This window comes from Staurois parvus, unplaced genomic scaffold (assembly GCF_062004578.1).
Source record: "Staurois parvus isolate SC_StPar_1 unplaced genomic scaffold, SC_StPar_1.0 ptg000639l, whole genome shotgun sequence".
Classification (NCBI taxonomy): domain Eukaryota; kingdom Metazoa; phylum Chordata; class Amphibia; order Anura; family Ranidae; genus Staurois; species Staurois parvus.
In genome coordinates this window covers 2,379,354-2,402,954 of record NW_028318435.1, presented here as the reverse complement: position 1 = coordinate 2,402,954, position 23,601 = coordinate 2,379,354, and the positions used below count along the sequence as shown (strand labels likewise).

The window sequence follows — 23,601 nt, the reverse complement described above, 5'->3', positions numbered from 1 at the left end:
ATGCCAGTCCTTCTGATTTCCAATTTTAAACTGATCATGCTAGGCATTAAAGCACATCCATCCCATCGTGGTTAGTTTTCTGGCTGTGCTGCGAGAAACAGCCTACCTGTCCTCCAATGGCATAACATGTGCCGACACGTTCTCACCCCCACCCCCCGCTATACTAATCACTGGGAAAATCAGTGTACTTCTGTTTATCCACCCCCCATAAGCCCCTTATGCAGCTGAGAAAAGAGATTATGTGATCACAGACACACAAAAAAGTTTTGCCTTTTATTTCTATTTTAAACTTATTGGGTTGTTTTACAGGGTAAGAGCTCACCTATGCTTTAATTAACCTTGCAGCAGGAAACAGAAAGGGGAAAGAGGGGGTACAAGAGAAAGTGATGTAATTTCCTTGTTCCCTGGGAAAACCTATTGTGCAGGAAATGTGAGCTTGCGTAACTTCCTATTCATAGATCCCACAGAACTGAATTGCTCATTGAGACTGCCCATATGTTCTCAAAACTACAAATCCTCTATCTCAGTTCATTCCCCTGTAGTGCTGTATGTGGGACTTTGTCAAGACATACGTTTACTGTTTCTAGCCTTCTGCTTTCTGGCTGTCTTTATACTTTGTTGGCTATGTTTTACTTTTGTGTGGTTTGCTATCACTGCAGTGTTGCTGCTGTACCACCTCTGTTGATGTGGGACTCTGTTTCTTGCATTTTGGAGATGCTCTCTCCTGTGACATTAATCCTTTTGTAAATGGGGGTATGCTGAGATCAATCACCCGTCACCCATACCCACTCACAAGAAGGGCAGTTTGTTAATAGAGCTAAGCTCTATAGTTCTGTAATTTCAGCCTGTGACACCTTAGGGATTCTGTCACTGGCAACAGCTGGTCAAACCAGCAAGCCAGTGTTGCTCCTTCACTGCTCTGTTGCTACCATTTTGCAGCACTGTGCAGCATTTTGGCCACCTCCATTAGGAAAACTGTTAGAGTATTCGGTGTAACATGGTCCTTACTGTCCCATCACTCATGATGTGTATACAGTATGTCCCATACTGTAATATAAGAGCTCTGTTTTAAATTTCCATGAAAAAAACCTATTGTTACAACTTTATTTTACTATGAGCAGCCTGACGCATGTCCATTAAAAATCATCTGGCCTGCTTATTGTGTGCAATGGAATGTGGAGCTGCAGACAGAAATTTCTACTGAGGATTGGGGGTCTATGTGGCAAGGAGTTTCTCGCTGCTCTCACAACATACCGGGATTAGAGAATTCCTATAAAGTGATTTCCAGATGGTATTTTACCCCATCTTGATTAGCTAAATATATACCGGATTAGAACTCTGTGTTTTTAAGGCTGCTCTCTGGAGGGTACGATGCTCCACATTTGGTGGACCTGTCCAGTGGCCTGCTGCTTGTGGACTAGAGTTTATAATCTTACTTATTCAGTTACGTCCATTAACCTTTTAAAAGGATCCTATTGTGGCCTTCCTTTTTAAACCACTTTGTGGCCTACTTCGTGGAACAGGCTCATTGATCTTTTTTTTTTTATGGCTACTAAGCAGACTATCGCCGATTCTTGGAAATCCCCTACTCTACAATTTGAGGTCAGGTCCAGAATACAAGGTTTATCAACGAAAAATTGACGATGGTATTAGAGGATAAACATGACGAGTTTCTGTTTGGCAACCGTTTTCTCGTTTTACAACGAACCTTACTAATCTATGATGTGTTGGGTTTTGCCTCTCCACTCCCCCTATTTGGGGATCGTGTCTCCTGGCTCTCCCCCCCCCCCCCCAGGCAAACTCTTCTTCTTTGCTAGTCTGTCTCTTTTTCCTCTCACCCATGTGTTTTATTACATATGCAGTTTAGGTGGACAGCCTGGTCTTGGTAGGTTTGCAGTTGTGCCATACTCTTTCCGTTTTTGGATGATGGATTGAACAGTGCTCCATGTTCAAAGCTTGGGATATTTCTTTATAGCCTAACCTTGCTTTAAACTTATCCAAAACTTTATCCCTGACCTCTGTGGTGTGTTCCTTGGCCTTCATGATGCCTTTTTGTTCACTAATGTTCTCTAACAAACCTCTGAGCGCTTCACAGAACAGCTCTATTTATACTGAGATTAAATTACACACAGGTGGACTACTTATTAGGTGACTTCTGAAAGCAATTGGTTCCACTAGATTTTAGTTAGGGGTATCAGAGTAAAGGGGGCTGAATACAAATGCAAGCCACACTTTTCAGAAATTTGTAAAAGATTTGGAAAACCATTTATCATTTTCCTACCACTACAGTGGATATAAAAAGTCTACACATCCCTGTTAAAATGTCAGGTTTCTGTGATGTAAAAAAAAATTTAAACTGCTACTCCAGCGATCCCCACTTGCTTCCTTGTCCTGTGACAAGCAGCTGCCCTGATGCATTGTGAACATAGGTCAGCCACTCGACACAGGCATCATTTAGAGAATGCTTGGCATTTCAAGAAAATTTTCAAGGAGGTATAAATATTTCTATTTTTTCAAAACAGTGCTTGGGTCCATGCAAAAATTTACTAAATACAGTAGTATTTTAATATATACCTAGAATATATATATATATATATATATATACACACACACTATATACACATACATACACACACATATATATATTTATATATTAAAATACCACTGTATTTAGTAAATCATTGTTGTTTTGCATGTGCCCAAACACGGTCTTGAAAATATACCGTATATACACACACCAATGCAATAAATTGTACTATTTCTAAATGTACCACAAGAATGTTTACATTGCACGTACACAAATCACAGCATGTACAGATAAATGGCAACCACCCCAATCTATAACCAGCCTTTACAGTAAGCGGCTTTGCACATTACAAAGTTTTCCAGCAAACATACCAGGCAGCCTGCAATAAAACCAAATTAGCCCTGTCTAACAGTTCATGTTAAAACATAGGTTTTAGTTGTACATGTTTGCAAATATATGGGAAAGCCGCAGTGCCTCGCCAAGGCTCCTCTGTATACTGTGATCCTAACTCTATAGTTTTAGAAGTCTCCAAGTTGAAGCACATATAGCAGTGGATAAATAAGGGCAGGTTTGCCTGGAGGTGGCCCAATCATCTTTAAAAAGGCACATGGACACATTGGACACCCAGCAAAAGCACAATAGCAGATAAAAGGTATCCAATGCACATCAAATTCAACTGTACAGATAAATGGCAACCACCCCAATCTATAACCAGCCTTTACAATAAGGTGTACATGGATGGGAACAACAGATAATTTCCCAGCTAGTCTGCAGTATTAGAAAGGGCTAATTTGGTTATATTGCAGGCTAGCTGCAAAATAAATCACAACATCCTTACTATTGTGTCTACTGCCTTTGTACAAAAACATTTAAAAAACTGTCCTATGCACACTTCTATTAACATAAAGGCCAGTTATACATGGGCTTCACCTTGCATAAGAGCAATGTGAACAGCAAAGTTTTATGAAACTTTCAGCAAGCATTTGCAAAGCTTTCCGCAACCTTCAAGCAGCTTTTTCTAAGCCTTTAAAGTGCCTATCAGCTCCTGTTTGGAAAGGTTATACACAGATCTTAATGGGAGTGTTGATTGTCATGTTAAACAAGCTGCTAGCAGGCTTTCAACAAGCTTCAAGTAGTGCTGAAGCTTGCTAGCAGCTTGTTCAAAGTGGTAATCAGCACTCCCATTAAGATCTGTGTTCAACATTTAAAAAAAACTTGAGCTAATGGTACTTTTAAAGCTTCAAAAAACTTGCTGAAACCTCCGCAAATGTTTTGTAAATGTTTGCTGTTCACACTGCTCTCATACAAGCTGAAGTCTGTGCGAAACAAGCCTAATACCACCAATCCAAGTTACTGGTTAAAAGATTAAGCCTGTCTTAAAACATAATGTCTCTGTTAAAGTACAACGAAAGGCAAAACTTTTTTTTTAGTTTTGGATAGGGATTAAAACACCTGCCAGGTTTTTATTGCTGTCTGTGTCCCCATCAAAGAGATTCACCGTCTATTTGTTCAGTTTATCATTAAAAGTAAAGAAAATCCCAAATTTTGGGCTATCCCAGAAAAGTAACAGAGGGGAAATCTTCCAATAGGGACACTAGTTATGGTGACCTGGGGTTCCCCAAGGAATTATATTAATTTTCAGGGATTTCCTCTCACTTCCTGTTTGGATATGGGACAGGCAGTGAAGGGAAATCTCTGTAAAAGGGACACAGATGACAAAAAAAAAAAAATCTGACGGGTTAGAACTCTCCCTTACTCTATCCCAGGGGTCTCCAAACTGCAGCCCGAGGGCCAGATATGGCTCTTTGCTACCCTTTATCTGGTCCTTGGGGCACTTTTCCTCCAACAATGGAGAAGCACTTCTTCCACTGAAACCAATTATGGTGTATTATTCTTCCCTCTAGAACCAATTATGGTGTATGTTTCTTCCCACTAGAATCAATGATGGTGTACCATTCTTTCCACTAATATCAATGATGGGGTACTCCTGCTACTGACCATCAACCCTGAGGCCATATTTATTCTCACTGATGCTGGGGCCAGGACATATTCTATCCTCATTGGCCCTGATCCAGCCCTCTTAAAGTCTGAAGGACCGTATACTGGCCCTTTGTTTGAAAAGTTTGTAGACCCATGCACTATCTGAAATGAAAAAAAAAAAAAAGTTTTGCCTAAAATTCTACTTAAACTAAGAATAAAACATCTGGAACTGGATTTGCCCAATGTAGACAGTTGACGCTAATGTTCACTCTCTAACCTGTTAAACAGTTAGAATCCTGTAGGTAGCTATACCAGCATTAAGGCTCTATAGCAACATTCTTGTTTTCCTAAAGTGCTATTAATATCCTTATCCTCAAAAAATATTCCATACACATCCAATACTTAATGGTCCTGTGATCTATTTTTCATGAAACTAGAAGAGGGTGACTACATTCCTACATAAAGTTAGACTGTGTAAAAACGAACACAGCCAACCTTTAACTGGATCACAGCAGCAAAAAATAGGAATTCTGGGATTTGCAGGAGGCTGATAGCAATATAAGGTACTTCGAGTTAGGATTACATACTAGAAAATATTTTTTTTTAAAACCTGAGTTTAGTGTCACTTTCAGTTAAGCTCCATGATACAATAATTTCGTTTACACAATGTAAAATTCATTGTGTGATTAAAAAAAAAAGAATACTTATTAGTCATCAATTTGATTTGCCTTAAAAGACTTTAAATGTTAGTTATGAAACTTTCTGAAGTTCTGGGTGCCCAAATGATTAATCACATGCTTATGCCCTGGGGTAAAAGAGCTATTTTACAGAAGGAAAGTTTTTTCTTCTTTGATTTCAAATCCTACAATCCTAATGCAAAAAAATTAGGACGCTGTATAAAATCTACATAAAAAACAGAATTCATTGATTTGCAAATTTCATAAACCTATATTTTGTTCACAATAGAAAACATATCAAATATTTAAACAGAGAAAAATGTACCATTTTAAGAAAAAATTAGGTAATTTTCAAATTAATGGCAGCAATACGTCTCCAAAAAGTTGGGACAGGGTAACAAAAAGATGGCAAAGTACAACCCCAATTCAAAAGTTGGGACAGGGTCATGATACCACAGTGTAGCAACCCCTCTTCTTTTAACAACACTCTAAACATCTGGGAACTGAGGAGACTACTTGCTGAAGTTTTGGGAGAGGAATGTCATTCCATTCTTGCCTGAGCTTATGCTGCTCTAAAACCTGGATATATCTTTCAACATTGATGATGCCTTAACAGATGTGCAAGCTGCCCATTCCATATGCACTAGTGTACATCCATACCATCAGAGATGAAGTCTGAAAAGAGCGCTGATAAGTTGGAAGGTCCCTCTACTCTTTAGTCTGGAGGACGCAGCACCCACGGTTTTCAAAAAGAATGTGAAATTTCGATTCGTTTGACCAAAGAATAGTTTTCCACTTTGCAACAGACCATTTTATATGAGCTTTGCCCCAGAGAAGACAGTGGCATTTCTGGATCATGTTTAGATATGGCTTCTTCTTTGCATGACAGAGCGTTACCTTGCATTTTTGGATAGCACAGCGATCTGTATTCACAGACAGTGATTTTTAGAAGTATTCCTGAGCCCATGCAGGGATGTCCATCACAGGTCCATATAAAATGACTAAATAGCACCACAGGGTAATAAATGTCCAGTAGCTGGAAATAAACTCCATGTCTCTCCCTCCTAGATTGTAAGCTCGAAAGAGCAGGGCCCTCGATCCCCACATGTTTTGCATTGTATTGGTATTGTTCTGTCACATGTTCTGTCCCCCTTTGTAATGTACAGCGCTGAGCGAACTATTGGCGCTTTATAAATACTGTATAATAATAATAATAATGTGAGAGCATAAGGAAAATATTATCCCTATATAGAAGTTTGATCACACACATGAACTTTTAAAAGGACTGTAAAGAGCATACTGAGATTGGATTTTGTTTAAGCATCACATAATCATGCCTGTTTTTAATGCAGTGCCAACTGAGGGCCCGAAGATTAAAGGCATCCAATATTGCGCTTCTCCAGACTCTTGGAATCTTTTGATGAAATTATGTACTGTAGATCAGGGCTCAAAATTTCCACTCGCCTGCTTACATTGGTGAGTGGAAATATGGTGGGGACGAGTGTGTCCAGACTGCTGCAGGTGAAACTGACAGTTAGTGCAGCGGTGGGGACAGTTCCAAGCACCAATCTCCCTGTATAGCTATCAGTGAAGCAGCTGAAAGTAGGGGGAGGGAGAGAAGGAGATGCGGCTTCTATACAGGAGATCGGTGCTTGGAACTGTCCCCACCGCTTCACCGATCATCCCCGACCGTCCATCAGTTTTCTCTTTCTGGGCCTCCCTGTGTGCTACTCAGTGCCCAGCTCCTCCCCTCATCCTCTGCATTAATAGGAGAAAGAGGCTAAATATGCTCTGCCTCCTCCTGTGCTCACCCACACTCCAGTCTGTGCAGCTTCCAAGTAGATGTGTGGGCTGGAAAATGTATAGAGAGCAGCCAGCAGCTCTGTAATGCTTCTGACTGAGCCAGTGAGCCATCCATGTGAGTCCTTCCTTCCGCCCCTCCATTTCATCTAACTTCCTTCCCTTCCCTCACCTCCCTTTCTTTCTCCCCTTCCTCTCATCTACTTTCCTTTGTTCCCTCCCTTTCTCCCCTCCCTTAACTCCTTCTGTCCTTTGTTCCTCCCCTCCCTTCCTTTTCTCCCCTCCCTTCCTTCCTTCCTTCTGTCCTTCGTTCCTCCTTTCCCTTCCACCTACCTTCCTTTCTTCCTTCGTAATTCCCTCCCTCTCTTTCTTCCCTCCTTTCCTTCCATTCATCCCCTCCTTTCCGGCCTCCCTCTCTTCCTTCCCTTCCTTCAGTTATTAACTCTTTCCCTCCCTTTCTTCCTCCAGTCATTTCCTCTTTCCCTCTCTTCCATCCTTCATCCATTCTCTCCCTCTTCTTCCTTCCTTCCAAATCTCTGTCCCTCTCCTCCTCTTTCCTAATGAATCCCTCAGCAATATCTTTCATGAGTGCAGCCAAAAGAGTTTAGTTTTGTGTGGTAATAGTTGGTCCCATGTGGGGACATCTGACGTAAAGGGGGACTCTGATGGGACACCTGATGTAAAGGAGAACATCTGATGGGTGATTATTTCATATTTATTTTTGTAACTTTATTCTGCATAAAACATTTAGTAATTTAATGAGATAATTTATGAGGGTGTGTTCAGAGCAGAATTAGGGGTAGGGCAAGGTAGGGGTTGGGTGGGGCAACTGGTGGCAAGTAACTCTTAAGGCCTGGCTAAGGACTTGAAATTTTGAGCCCTGCTGTGGATGATGATGTATTTAAGGTCTGAAGCTCTGCTCATTTTACATCTGAGTTATTCTGTCTAAAATGCTCTTTTTAATCTGACTCTTAAATGCTCTTTTTTAATCATGTTACTGACCTATGCCAATTACCCTAGTTATTTTCAAAATGTTCTTCCAGCTCTTCCTTGTTAACACTGCTTACTTTGCAGCTTTTTGTTGCCCTGTCCCAACTTTTTTGAGACATTTTGCTGTCAATTTCAAAATTACCTCATTTTTTTCTTAAAATAGGGAATTTTCTCAGTTTAAACATTTGATATATTTTATATTTTTTATTTTTAAAATATGGGTTTATGAGATTTGCTAAATATTGTAGATTATACACAGCGCCCCAGTGTTTTTGGAACTGGGGTTGTACTAATCTCTAAAAAGCCCACAATATTTCCCCATTGCAGTTTGTTTGCTGCATGATAGTGTATGTCATGCAAAAAAATGAATCCCAGCAAATACTACTATATAATACTGATATGCTTTATTTTTGGAACATGTCTCTTATGTACTGAAGGTGTCTTTACATAATGAACAGACTGGATATGGTCTATAATTTAATTTATAAATCAGAAGCCACTGATTCAAATTCAGAAGCCTGCACATACTTTTAAGGAGTCACAGAATAAGATACTGATAAACAGAAAATAGTCCAAAAGGCAGGGTGTAATGTGTACCAAAAATACTGGTAAGAAGTCTCCAGGGTTTGGTCTAGCTTGCATGGAAATAACATCTACTGATTTAGAAGGTTTATTTCATTTGTACAATTCCTCTTGCTTGGTAAAAAAAAGCAAGATTTCTGCAGATGCTTTGCAGATTTAATACTGGCATTAGATAATGAATATGGTTTTAGAACCACATGATTTCTGGGGATTATTATTATAGTGGAATTATTTTTACATTTGTCTTGCACTTAGAATCTGAGCATCTTGAAATCTGGTAGCACAATAAAGGGATGAGAGGATACAGATTATTATACAGATGGTTTGCAGACTCTGTCCCTTGGCTATATGCCAACTCTATGTACTCTAAAGAGTGCACTCACTGCCATATTCTTTCCTTGCCACAGTAGGCCAGAAGGACTGGTGTGTCTAATACTTAATATGGGCTGATGCAAAAGAGTCACTGCACATTTACACATTCTTTGTGTGTTCTTAAAACTGAACACTACTATTACTGGGGGTCATTATTTGAATTTTACCACTTTACTGGTATACACTATCAGGGTGCCATGCAGGTGATGCACTAACCAACCGTATGTTATACTATATAACATATACAGCATATAACATATACAATTATGCAGGCATGTCCTTTGGCCCTACTATGGCCATGTTACTACAAGTGTTAGCAAATATTACTTGAATCAAACTACATACTACCACCATATAATTAGGCATTACTCCTGATTTGTTATTTGACAGCTACTAGTAGCAGCAAGTCATATTGCTGTCATACTGGTATCTGTTGCTAGCATTAAAAGAGAAGTATGGGATTCAATTAAAAAAAAAAAGCAAAAATTATATATATATATATATATATATATATAGTAAGCTCCACGAGCAGGGCCCTCCTATACTGAAAGTTTTGTATTTGTACTGTCTCCCTTATATTGTAAAGCGCTGCGCAAACTGTTGGCGCTATATAAATCCTGTATAATAATAATATATACACACATACATACACACACACCTCCACTCTGAGCAGAAAGTGGTGACTGTCAATCCCTGATTTTTTACTCTGCACCTCCAGCACTCACTGGAGAGCTGGGGAGGGAGAGGCTGGCTTAGTCTTCACGCGACACAGCTGAGAGGCAGAGCCAGCTGCCGCTTCAGGCTTCTGAGTGGATCCTGAAAATATGGTCGGGATCCTTTCAGAGCCTGGACTGACTCAATGACGTCAGCCGACTGCAAGCTTTAGCCCCCTGATGGCAAAACTAACTGCACTCCTGTGATCCATAGGAGAAGTATAGCCATCAGTGATGTTCTGTTTCTAACATACAGATCCATAGAAATCCTTGTGGGCTAATATTCATCATCATGACTCGCATAATACAAGAACCGGTCTAAAAACTGTGCACATTACAATCGTAGAACTGCCATATTTCAATACACATATGGTCATATTGAAATTGGATATGTAAAACCATGGAATAGAATCCTTTGTAGGCAACACACATGATATTTATAGGTAAATAACCTAGTGGCTCAGTTAACTACAACGCATCCTTAATAAATTGCATTAACACATTTTCAGTCTTTACAATGCTACTGATGCACTCAGCTTCATGTTGCTAAATTTTTTAAATAACTGAAAGATAAATGCATGGACAGATATAAATATGACCTTTAATGCTTGATGTTCTTACCGGTATACCCAGTGCTTTGAGAATGTTCATTTTACACATTGGACAGGTGCGGTGATCTAATAACCAAGGATCTACACAGGATTTGTGGAAAAGATGCCTGTAATATGAAGAAGACACAAGACACACATAAACATACAATGAATAATCACTTCCTCAGGGGAAGAATGAGATGTTATCAAAAGAAAAACAAACTCCTCACAAATAGCAACAGTAGGAAAGAACACGCTATATGGTGTTCCAAGTGGACCCAATCAAAATAAAATGTTCACTTTTTGCACAATATTCAGGAAGAATGTTTTTGTTTTGTGTTGGTTTACTTAGGATGCTCCATCTTTTTTACATGATCCAACAATAGAATAGGTTACCTTCCCCAAGTTGTGTTTAGTGTTTCATGTAGGGTTGTTGATAACTCCATTGGGGAAAGGATTGGTGTAAAAGACGCATGGGCATCATATGTCCTACAACCATTTTGTACAGCCATATTTGGGTTTTCAGTAAACATCCCATTTACAGTTCTATCACCTTCTGCTGGAGCTTGTAGTATGAGAAGTAAACAAGAATGCTGCTTTATTCTGTACAGATAATAAATGAGGAACTAGTAACAACTTTTGGGCTCCCAGGCGTCATGGGTACAGGAGCTGTGGCTGCACCCCTGTATTAACCTATGTTAAGTATTTTAACTATAGTATTCTGAACTTCTACAGAACAGTTCAGAGATATTCTAAAACATAGATAAAACAACATTTCATCTAGTTACTTAAAGCAGAATTCCACCTAAAAAAATAAATAAATAAAAGTCAGCAGCTAAAAAAAAACTGTAGCTGCTGACTTTTAAATTACAGCCACTTATCTGTCCCTCGGTCCAGCGGTGTCTTCACCACCGCTGGTTTCACCAGCCATCTGCTCTCCCTGGCGCCAGCATATTCAGTGTGGGCACCCGGCTGTGACAGCTTGCGGCTTCACAGCCGGGTGCCCACTGCGCATGCGTGAGAAGCGCTGCACTTTGTGAATGGCCCCGTAGTCTTCTGGGACCTGTCACGTGTCCCAGAAGACTACAGGGAGGGAGGGGGGGCAACTTCTGCTTCCAATCTCCTAGGTGATCGCAGCGGAAGTGGGAGCAGGTACCTGTCAAATTCAGGTACCCGCTCCCCAAAGGTGCCAATCCTTTATGGGAAGCGGGGGACAAAGGCTTAAAGCGGAACTTCCCCTTTTGGGTGGAGCTCCGCTTTAATTTTCCCTTTGACCCATGTGGCTCTGTGAAGTGGAGTGGTGAAAAACTTTAGCAAATTACTTTTTACTGTCTACAAACATGGCCCATCACACCAACTACTGTACTCTTCATGTTAATTTGCATACATATAAATTGCACACACATCACAACTCACACAAAGCACAGCAAGCAGTAACCTAGCCGAGAACCAAAATGTATTTATGACCGGACTGACACATGGATTTCATACTGTATGTAAGAGCACAGGTTTACTACAAAAGGAATGTATGATGTATGGTGCATGATTTTTCATTTTCATAAAACCATCAACTTTTTTTTAATAAAATGCCTTTATGTATTCTTTACAGCTTGTGCAACACAAATTCATGAGTACCAGAGTACTGTATTTCATATCAATACATGACATTTTAAAAGGCAATGTAAGGGATTTATTGATAAAAATAAACATAGGCATCACATATATATTATACAGAATCATATCCAAGTACGTCTGTGGAGGGGCCTCTAGGAGGCTGATTATCATAAAAGAAGCATGTAATTATAATAGCTGAGTGTAAAAATACATCAAATTATTTTATTTTATAAATACACTAGCAGAAATGTGTCAGCTTGTTGACTGGGAAGTATTCTGGGGCAATAATGTTAAGTAAATAAAAGGCACAATGATGTAGTGATGGCACCTAAGTAGGTGTGCACTGGTGCAGCAGTGGGGAGCAAATGAATGTGGGTGTAGCGGCAATGAGTGAAATACATGCACACTAGTGCACTGTTGGCAAATGAATAAGAATATGTTAGCACAGTAATAAAATATCTGCCAATATTTGAGTCTTCAGACCCACACTGCAAATATTGAATAGTGATTGCATACACGTTAAAATGCATTCTCCTGCAGTCCAAATGATAAAAAAGTCTAAGCTGCTAAAACTTAGTAAATTTCTCGTGCTACTGTTGTGCTTCCTGCATGTGTCTACTGGCCACCATTTATTGTGATGGCACAATAAGAACAGGCAGGGTGTCAGCACTCAATAGCAGTTAGTGCCAAAAAGTGACAGTTACAGTAGCTTGGGATTCAGATCTCGCAGGGTACAGAAAAATGAATTAAAAATAGGAAAGCAGTAATCCCCTGTAAAGCAGCAGTCACACAAGGATGGTAGAAGCAGAAATAGATGCCATACAGGGTCTGCTACATACACATGAGCTTATAGTGAATATGTGAACAGCAGTAGGGAGAAAATAAGCAGATTGATGACCTTATCAGTCCTTACACAGCTAAGGAGCAGCAGTCTGCTGCTGCTCCTTAGCTGTGTAATCAAAAAGTCTGGAAGTGTGTTTAGACCAGCTGTCTGACAGGATGCCTGGATCCTCACTGATTAGAATCACCTATCCTATGGTGGGAAACCGTTCCCACACATTAATTTCAGCTGTGTACCTATCTGCTCAGAGGTGTGAACATTTTTTTTTTAAAAAAAGCTAACTACTTGTCTAAGGGACTAAACCGGGATCCCAGTCTACTTGTCATGATTTAAAAAAAAAAAAAAAAAAAAAAAAATATGAATGTTAACCAAAACCATATTTAAATAAGGTTTTAACATTGTGATGTTTATCTCCTACTCACCTCCCTGTCTGTATCCAGCACCGCACCCGGGGACTAGCAGGGAACGGAGAGACCTTGCAGTGTGACAAGCACTGATTGGGCGCTCGTCAGAAAAGCGGAGTGTCGAGCTCTAAACGCCCGGCAGAAGCGCATCTACTGAGCAAGTAAATGAGGCTCTGGCCCCAATGAGGGAAGAAAAGAAAAGGAAAAAAAAAAAAAAAAAAAAAACTATATTCCTTCAGGTTACCCTCACACATTGAAACACTTGATTGCTCAGTACATGTACATGCTGAGCAGCCAAATCAAGCTCCAGTGTCTGTTGCGTGAGGCTTCATTCATAGCTGGCTGTTTTGGGATTATGACAGAACTGCTGCAATTTTTTTCAATGGCACCTAAAATGCAGTGTGGTTTTACTGTAATTGAGGCTAATGGCATAGTCTGAAGCTTGTTGAAAAAAAAGCTCCTGCTCAGGAGTGAGCCTGCTCGAGTGCCCCCATAGCAAGAGGCTTGCTACTGGGGGGCCCTTGGCAGGGGGGAGGGTCCAGGGAGACCAGTGGGGGACCCAAAAAGAAGAGGATCAGGGCTGCTCTGTGCAAAACCATTACACAGAGCACGTACGTATAACAAGATTATTTAAAAAAAAATATAACCTTTAGAATCCCTTTATTACCTCTGTAAAGGGAACCTTTCATGAAATAAATACTTTTGCTGCCATCCATTTAGTCATTGGCCCCAAAGACACAGTGAGACAGCCATGGATCCACCTACTAATGAAGGAGGTCAGCAATGAGAGCACTGCTTCTGCTTACATCACTTTGACCACTTACCCACCCCCTTCCTAAACAAGCTTTTTTTTGCGATACGGGGCTGTGTTATTTTAACTGACATTGCGCAGTCATGCAACGTTGTACATAAATGAAATTTATGTTATTTGTTTCCCAGAAATAGAGCTTTCTTTCTGTGGTATTTGATCACCTGTGTGGTTTTTCACTTTTTGCGCTATAAACAAAAAAAGACCAACAATTTTGAAAAAAAAAAAAAAAACAACAACCCAATATTTTGACTTTTTGCTATAAAACATATCCAATAAAAAATTTAAAATATAAAATTTCTTCGTAAATTTAGACCAAAATGTATTCTGCTACATGTCTTTGCTGAAAAAAATCCCAATAAGTGAATATTAATTGGTTTATGTGAAAGTTATAGCAACTACAAATGGCAGTATATACACTGGAATTTATTTTTTTTATACTAGTAATGGCGATGATCAGCAACATATGGCGGGACTGCAGCGGGCATTCGGACACTGAGTGGGAAATAACGGCCACTGACATCCTTAGTGACACTAATACAGTGATCAGTGCTAATAAAAAGCAGACACTGTACTAATGAAGCTGGGCAGGAAGGGGTTAACATTTTGGGCAATCAAAGGGTTAACTGTGTGCTTTAGATTGTGTGCTGTGTTTTACTAGGGAGACATGCTGCTCTGTATCTCTCTGCTGTGCAGAGAGATACAAAACAGCATGCCCATTCTGATAGGAGAAAGATCTGTGTTGTTTACACACAGATCTCTCCCCTCTCAGCCCTACAGACAATCACCGAGTTCCGGTTGGGAATTTTCAGCCGGGACATGGTGATTAACATCCCCAGCAACCAATAGTGGCGCGGGCAGTACCCTACCCAGAAATGCAAGTCACGTATGTATACGTGATTTTGCGCAGCCCTGCCGCCCTGTAGAAGTACTTCTGCTATAGGGCGGAGTGCAACTGGTTAAGCCAACACTGTAAATCTGTCACTAAAACCTTAAAAAGTACAGGAAAAAAATAGCCATTGTGCACTGAACGATCCTAAAGTTTCCTTTCCTGTTGCACATAGTAAGAGTAAAGGCACGGTTTACTATTATGAAATCAACCAGACTCTACGCTGCAAAATTCAAATTAAAAGCACAACAATCCCAGCAATTAACTAGTTTAAAAGGCCGATTTAAAAAATTAAACCGGGGCAGTGGCCTCACTTGGTAATGCAATATTATTACGGTCTATAGTAGTCTTAAACCCTCGGAGCATAATCTGGCTTTCAAAAATGATTAATGCAATGAAACCACTCAAATCTATAAGTCAGAACTGCAGTGATGTGGAAGCTATTAAGTTGTTTAAATACGTTCACAATGACTAAATGAAACAAAAGTAGAAAGAAAATAGCTGAACAATCTGCAGATGTTTCCAGTCATCTCTGGGAATTTTTATACTTAAACCCTGAAACTGGCTTCTATTGAAAAGGCAGTGGTACACATCTACCAAAATTCAGACGAATTTTGGTACATGTATACTCAGCTTTACTTTACCCAGAACAAAAAGAAAAAAAAAGTTCTGGCTTCAAATACACTTTCATATTATGATTGCTAATCAGTTTTTGTGCAATGCATACTCTACAAATGGAGGCACGATACATAATGAGCACACCATAGACTGTGCAGAAATGCTCGACCTTTTACAGTGTTTCCACACCCAGACCGTAAACCCATGTGTTGCTGCTGACACACAGCTTCCTTCAGAGAGGTCTGTTTTTCATTTACACGTAATGTGGGGCTTCCTTGGAAGGAAAGCAGTGAATGAATTCTTGGTTTCCAGCACTTACTTCCATGAACTGGCACAACTCTCACTTAACATTCCTAGTAGCTTCACTGTAATGTCTTAACTCGGTGCTGTCCAAGTTTTCCAGGAGGTGGGTGGATATAACTTATAACGACAAGCCTGCAGGATGGGTTTCATTACATAAACAGTGATGTCAAGCTACTGAGGTTATGCAGTTCTTAAAGGAAAAGAAAACCACAGAAATGCTGTTCTGTTTAGAGCAATAATCAATTTATATCATAAATGAAAAGCAGAAAAAGAGTAGCTGAAAGAAAGCACAATACAGAATTAACCCATTTACTGAGTAAATTAGAACATAGCAGGAAATGTACCCTGGGCCATGACCACAAAAGGTGCATCTGCTCTTGGAGCCATGAAGCCATGGTGGCCACACACCACTGTTTATTGGCTTACCAACTGAGTGCTCATGCTGCATGCAGAACTAAGCCACATTTCATTTTCCTTTACAGCCCTTTTTCCTTCCTGTTGTTAAGAGCTCCCTAAACACTACCTACAATCTAAACTGACCTCACAATATATAGCCCCAATGTAATATCAGAAAAACCACAACGGTTTCTAAATACCTTTTCTCATCATTAGTATGTAGCAGTCTTGTAACTTCAATCAGTGTCCAGCTGAGCACTCCTTAAAGCTTGTAGGAGGAGTTTTCATTATGCTCTGACTGTTCTATAGAGGCTGCATAACCCCTGATCCTCTGTCTGGACAGTGCCTACTGATTTTTGGCAGATTTTACACCTGGTGATTCTGTCTAATGTCCTTTAGATTTATCTTCAACTATGTCGTGCAAGGTCCTGCCTGACTGGATACAATTGAAAGTTTTGTTAGTTTGGCCTCCATATTATATGGTTTTTGGTAAATCTAAAGGAAAATTCTGAAGAAAATTGTATAATGTATACAAATTTTCTTAAGAATTTTCCTTTAGATTTACCAAAAACCATATAATAGGAGGTAAAATCCAAACACCACTTTCAGTTGTATCCAATTAGGCAGATCCTTGCACTACACAGTTGAAGGTAAATCTAAAGGAAATTGGGCAGAAATTAGACAGAAATTTGTAAGAAAATTGAATAGTGTATGACCAGCCTTAGTCTGTTGTTTTCCAACAGAACAAGATGTCCTGTAGATATAGCAGTTAAAGGGTTGAGACAAAAACTGACAGATGCTTACAATGATCAACTTTTCATTATGTAAAATCTTTATTCCAAAAGGAAAAAAAATATTGCTGTAACGGATTTAAAAGTGTTAGCTGGAGTTTGGCTTCAATTTGTTAGTGCATCTAAATCTGCTAGTCCATCTAACACTCCCCTCCCCCCAGACCGACAATGCTACTGTCCAAAGGGGCCTCTGTTGCTTCTTCATCCAGAGTGTAGGCAGCTTAATATGGGAAGTGTATTACTGGCCAGATCACTAGGTGAAAAAAGAAGGGAAAAAGCCTAAAAAAAGAAAAATGCGCGTAGTTACCATATTTACTGATTGCTAAGCTGCAATATATTACGCTTTTGGTTTTGAGTTTAATACCACCTTAAAAGATTTGGGTCTTCTATGAGCTGTAGTGAAAAAGAGATCATATTACATGCACTAGGTTCCCTCAATGGATGAGAGGGAAGGAGGGCACTGCAGCTCACAGAAAACCCAAAAGATGTTAACTACCTCCGAACTGGAAGCTATGAGCCAGGAACGGGACATGGCATCCCTGCACAGCAGAATTCTACAGAAATCAGCTGCTTACATGAAATGGAACATATTACATTATGTGACTAACTATAGGAGAAAAAAATAAAGTAGAACTATAGGCCAAACGTTTTTTTTTCCATTTTGGATAGAATAAGGCTGGCCATACATTATACAATTATCTGCAGATTTTTGGTTTAGATTTACCAAAAACCATATAATAGGAGGACAAACCTAAACAACACTTTCAGTTGTATCCAATTAGGCAGGCCCTTGCACTACATAGTTGAAGGTAAATCTAAAGGAAATTGGGCAGAAAATCTGCAGATAATTGTATAATGTATGGCCAGCCTTAGGGAGGGTTATAATACCAGTCAGATTTTTTTTTTTGTCCTCTGTGTCCCATTCTGGAGATGTCCCCTCACTTCCGGTCCCATAGCCAAACAGGAAGTGAGAGGAAATCCCTGCAAATTAAGGGCATGCCTTGGGGACCCTGAGGTCACCAGAATTAGTGTCCCCATTGGAAGATTTCCCCTCTAAAAAACGCCACTAGACTACCTAATGTGCATGGACACATAAAATAACATTCACAACGAATGCTAAACACCTCTAGGAGCAGGGTTTTTTTAAGTCAGTGTGCATAGAGCCTTAATGCTCAAATGCCTTATAATACTGAATCTCAACTAGTGACACATGATTCCTGGGGGTACTTCTGTAAGATTCAAGAGTTACTTAAATTCACATAACTTTTTTGATTTTTGGAAAACAACCAGCTGTCAAATGTAAGGAAACATTACACATGTTCAAGGGGCACTTGGTGTAATGCAACTGTTCCAGAAGATACTTGTTAAACATTTTTATTTAAATATGGTGTTCATACTTTATTGAAGATTAAGCAGGTTAACATTGATGGAAATGTGGCCGGCCAAGAAGGGTCAGGTGGAATTCTGATAAGTATTCTGGGCTCTCCCACTTGACACACTAAGTTGATTGCTTAATCAACTTCTGACTAAAGGGATGTGTTGGAAAATTTTCCATCGATCAATAGCTGCAGAAAATCAGCAATGTGCTGTACCTCCTTGGGATAGATGGAGGAATCTGATTGTTAAATAGACTTCTGTCAAGACATGTTGGAAAACATTTCATCAATCAGCAGCAGCAGACAATCCTCTGATCAGTGTGTGCCACTGCCAGAAAACAATGTCCTGCTGGGGGGATTCTTCTATTGACCTTGTGTGTGTGGTTGGAGGAATCTGCTATTTTGCTTCAATCAAAAACTGTGAATGGCCAGCTTTAGAAACACTGGCCTACATACTGTAATGCCCATGCAGACTGCATCTCAAAAATAGAGCCTTCTATGGCCACTTTTAGTGATCATTCACACAAACAACTGTGGATATGGTTAACAATCACATTCTAGAAGACTGCCAATCTTTCTAAACCAACTAGGTTCCTGAAGAGATCCTAGAGGGTCTAAAAAGTAATCTGGCTGATGAAAGGAAGTGGGTGTGCATTGACATGTTGGCAATGTAGTAGACTGGCAGAATGCTAAATGTACACTCTAATATGCAACCCTAAGGGCATTGTCACATATGGTGCCACCAGGAGATCATCATAGGAAATGAAAATCCATCTTACGGTCAAGAGAAAGATAAAAGATGTTATTTGACCAAAATACTTTTAATGAACAAAAAACAAAATACTAAAAAACACAGATAAAATACTTAGCATAGAACAGTGACATTTTTATATTTGACATAGATATTCATATTAACATATTCTAATATATTGTTGTCCAGAGTTTCTTAGTTAACATCAATGTTGTGTTATAAAAAAAACAAAAAAAACCAAAAAAACTATGCTGAGAGATGTTGGCACGGTTTTTTGGTATTTGAGCAAATGAAGACAAACACATAATTCATTCAGCTACTTCCCTTGCAAGGCAGCTCCACATAGTTTGAAAATTAAAAACAGACCTCAGTAAAGTCAGCATAACCAGCGACACACATTTACAGTCTGGGTGTGGAGACACTGAAAAACACAAGCCACTGAACACACTTAATGACCGCTACACCTTCCAAATGAGTGATTTATGAAAACTGGTGTGAAGAGCTGAGGAACCACGGCCAACAGCAGCTAATCAGACTACATGTTTCATTTCCCCAGTGAAGGATAGGACAGGCAAGAAAGCGGATACCCGATTTCTTGTTGTGGACAGCCTAAAACAGGAGGGTGATCTGTAGAGTCTTTAGCAGTGATCCGATGATTTATCAAAGTGTATGTATAAAACTTTGGATTTCAGCTTAGTAGGTTATAGCTAAAACCACTGCCAGTTTATTTTATTCAGTATGTGTCCCATTGGGAATATCTTCTTCACTTCTTGGTAAAAGGTGATGCAACAGGAAACAAGAAATCTCCGGAAAGTGAGGGGAATTCCTCTTTTACACAGTTATCACCAAAACAGGTGTCCCCATTGGAATATTTATTCTTACCTCTTGTTCTGGTGACAAATTAAAAATTTTGGACATCCCATCATTTTATATATTGCAGACAGCACTCCTCAGGACAGATAGAGAGGGTGAATCTCCTCAGTAGGGACACAGAAAGCAATAAAAACTTTAGAGAGGTTCTAAACCTTCCCTACTCCACCCAAAAAAAAAAAAAGATTGGGCTATACATACACTCTGATCAAAAGCACAAAAATCAGGCCTTCGTTAATGCCATTAAGTCCCTTTCAGATGGGGCAGACCAGTCAGTGGATCCACTTACTCAGTGTGGATCTCTCTGCTCATCCCCGCTGAGCAAGTTGATGACAGATCTGTGTCCAGACAGCCTGCTGCTTCTATGTGGTGGTTGTATGGAAAAAGACCACCTCTCCATTTTCACCTGACTGTCATTCGATCCGATCCATCTGTTTTCAGCATACAGGCTCGGAAAGGATGCTGGCGGGTGTAAGCGGACACATGTCCATAGAGGGCTATACGATCAGGCCTACCTGAAAAACTGACAGGTAGACCCAATCAGACAATCAGTGTGAAAGGGGCATTATGCGTTTTATTTATAATTAAGCATGCTTGGGTGTGAAACAGGTCAAGGAGTTGGCAGAGACCTGTTCTATTTGTTCTATTAATTCTAACTAATTCTCACTGCAATTAGTTCCGTGGACCATCTTCCTATTATTCATGTGTACTTGTGGCCCAGGCAAGGTTAGGACTCAGTGGAACAGTGGCCGCTGACAGCTAGTTTTCCTGGTGGTAGCAGTAAATTCATTTATTTTGTAGAACCTGCACTCTATTCTCCTTAATTATCACAATCTCTGGAGCACATCCAGAAAATAAGTATTTTATCGAAACACTATAATTATATCTAATTACTAACTTGCAAAGTCGGTCCAAAATACAATACAAATTGTTAACTATTAAGTCATTCATCAACTCGGGTGGAATTCCATGTCAACAACTAGTCTATGAGGAGGCGGAGCCTAACTATGGCGGCGGTGGAGAGCTCGCGGTAGGAGCTCCCGCCTGGATCCCCTCCGACCGATCCCCTGTTGACTCATGAATCCCCCTGAAGGTATGGTGCCCTAGAAACCAGAGACCTACCTTGGTCTGGTGGGCTCCTTCGGCCGAGTGGCGGCCAGCGGGAGGAAGAGCAGGGGAACGGAGACCAGCAGAGAGCGGCGGGGAAGCTGACTGTGATTGCCGGGAAACAGGGAGGTGCGGCCGGGACATGTGACCGACCGCAGTGCATCCCTGGGAGGAGAGGAAGCCGGCCGGCCGGCCGACAAGCTGGAGATGGAAAGCCATGGTTGGAGCCCTGTGGGGGTGAACTGAGAAGGACTCCCTTCCAAACAAGGAAGGGGGGGGGAAAGCCCTGGAAACTCCTGGAGGGTCCCCCTGCGAGCAAGAGAGCCAATTCATCGGAGGAGCTCTGGATAAATCCCATGAGAGGCGCAGGGAGGGTGAGTGACTCCGGCTGTGTCCTCAAAATAAAAAAAAACTGTGATGATAAAAAACTGTGATGATATGGGAGGAATTGTGTTAAGCTGAAGGAAAGCAGAGAGTGAGAGAACAGAGGGGACCCCCAGAGAATATAAAGAAGAGAAGAATATATGGTGCTGGCAAAGAAATACACAGAAAGTTAACAGACAGGCCTGGGATTTCCAGTTTTATATCACATAGATTTTTTTTTTTTTTTTTGGTGAAACACGAATCCATGAGCAAATAATAAAAGGTCCAGCAGCAATGAAGAACAAAAGTGTAAAAGGAATTGGGCCTAAAGGGACCCAAAAACGGGTACAATTAAAAGGTACATATCCCTGGGAAACGGGACCCCGGAAAGGCCCCAGAGCAGAAATGACAAAGGAGATCTAGAATTAAGTATTCAAAGTAGCCCCAAACAAGTAATGGATTTGGACAGTAGTAATCAACAAATATCAGAGACAGAAAAAGACCTACAAATCCCAAATAAAAAAAGAGATGACAGAAATGTTTAAAGAACTGGAGAGAACAATAAAGCAAGAAATGGTAAAAATTCGGAGTGATCTGGGCCAGCTGTTGTTAAGAGTGGAGGAAACGGAGCAGAAAGTTAAAAATCAGACCCAGATCATATCCAAACTAGAAAACAAGATAATCAATATGGAAAAAGTTCAGGAAAAATTGCGGTATAAAGACGGAAATCCAAGAGAATAGAGAAAGAAGGAGAAATATAAAGATAAGAGGGGTACCGGAAAGCCTAAAAGGAGAACTAATGGAAGAGGTGGTTGGCAAATTACTCAACTATATAATGGGAAACTCTGATATGGAAAGGATCAATATAGAAGGAATCTCCAGAAATGGGAAAATCCAGGGGAACCATGAGAAGAATAGGCCGAGAGACATACTGGTTAAATTTAGGGATCTGCAGTAAAGGGAAAGAATTTGGAGGAAAACTAAAGGAAAACCAGTAATAAAATACAGAGAAATGGACATTCAAATATATGCAGACTTGTCATCGGAGACTCTCTGGAGAAGGAGAGCTCTGAGGCCTTTGCTGGAGCAGATGAGAAAACAGAAGGTGCAATATAGATGGGGGGTACCGGAGTGTTTAATAGGATGGAAAAATGGAACAACAGCCCATTTGAGGTTCCCAGAGGACTTGAGAAACTTTTGTGATAGACTGGAAATGCAGAGAATTGAAATTAATGAATGGAAAGAAGAACATGGGGGAATTGGACTAAGGAGAGGGGATGAGTGGAGACTGGTGGAGGGGGGGAGGTAAGGCGGAGGGGGGAGTGGAGGGGAGAGAGGGTTGTGTTATTTTTTTTTTTTTCCTCTCTCTGCCCCTCCGTGTCCCTATTCTGCCTCGTTTCCTCCTTCACTCCTCTAGCTTTGCTATAACTCTCCCCCTTCTTGTTAAGAAGTACAAATAGAAAGGGGTCAATGGGGAGATCTGGACGGAGGGGAGGCTAGCCATGGGAGGAGTGTAGCCCTAAGGACCAAATCAAAGGTGGATGTTAGTTCCACAAATGATGAATAGGCAAAGTGAAGGCCTAAAAAGAGGGGGGAGGGGGGGGAGGGATGGTGGTGAGGTTGGGGGGGAGGGGATGGAGGGGAGGGTTGGTGGGAAGAGAGGGAGAATGGGAGGGAGGGGGGAGGGGACGGGAGTTGGGTGGGAGGGAGGCAGGGGAGGAGGTATTGGGTCAATACTCTGCATGACAGAAGGGATAAAGAGGAAGAGGCAATCTGGAAGAGAGTTGGAGTTAATTGGGAATGATGGAAGAAATACAGTTTATAACCTATAATGTGAACGGGCTGAGTTGTCCAGGGAAGAGATTTAGGATGTTTAATGAGTTACATCATAGGGCTACGTCAGTGGTATTTTTACAGGAGACGCACTTTGAGATAGAGGCAAACGTGAAATTGAAACCCAAACACTACCCAACATGGTACTATGCAGATTCTCCAATTAAAAGGGCAAAAGGGGTTGCAATAGGTTTGGCAAAGAATATGAGATTTGAGCTGGAGGATAGAAGAACCGACCCGGAGGGGAGGTTTTTATTCTTAAAAGGTAGACTTCAGGGGATTGACTGTACTTTAGCCAATATATACTGCCCTAATAAAAACCCGGAGATGTATATGAAGGGTCTGTTGAAAAAATTAATGGAATTTAAAAAAGGGCGCTTGATAGTAGCTGGAGACCTAAATTTCT

General features: G+C 40.5%; 1 protein-coding gene across 2 annotated transcripts in view; it reads right to left on the bottom strand.

The window, feature by feature from the left end:
- RNF150 (ring finger protein 150) overlaps window positions 1–23,601 on the bottom strand; it is a 211,307-nt gene that overhangs the window by 28,214 nt on the left and 159,492 nt on the right. For both annotated transcript variants that reach the window (XM_089693882.1, XM_089693881.1), the window contains exon 5: window positions 10,263–10,359. In XM_089693882.1, coding sequence (XP_089550008.1) covers window positions 10,263–10,359 — 97 coding nt within the window. The remainder of the gene's footprint in view (window positions 1–10,262; window positions 10,360–23,601) is intronic.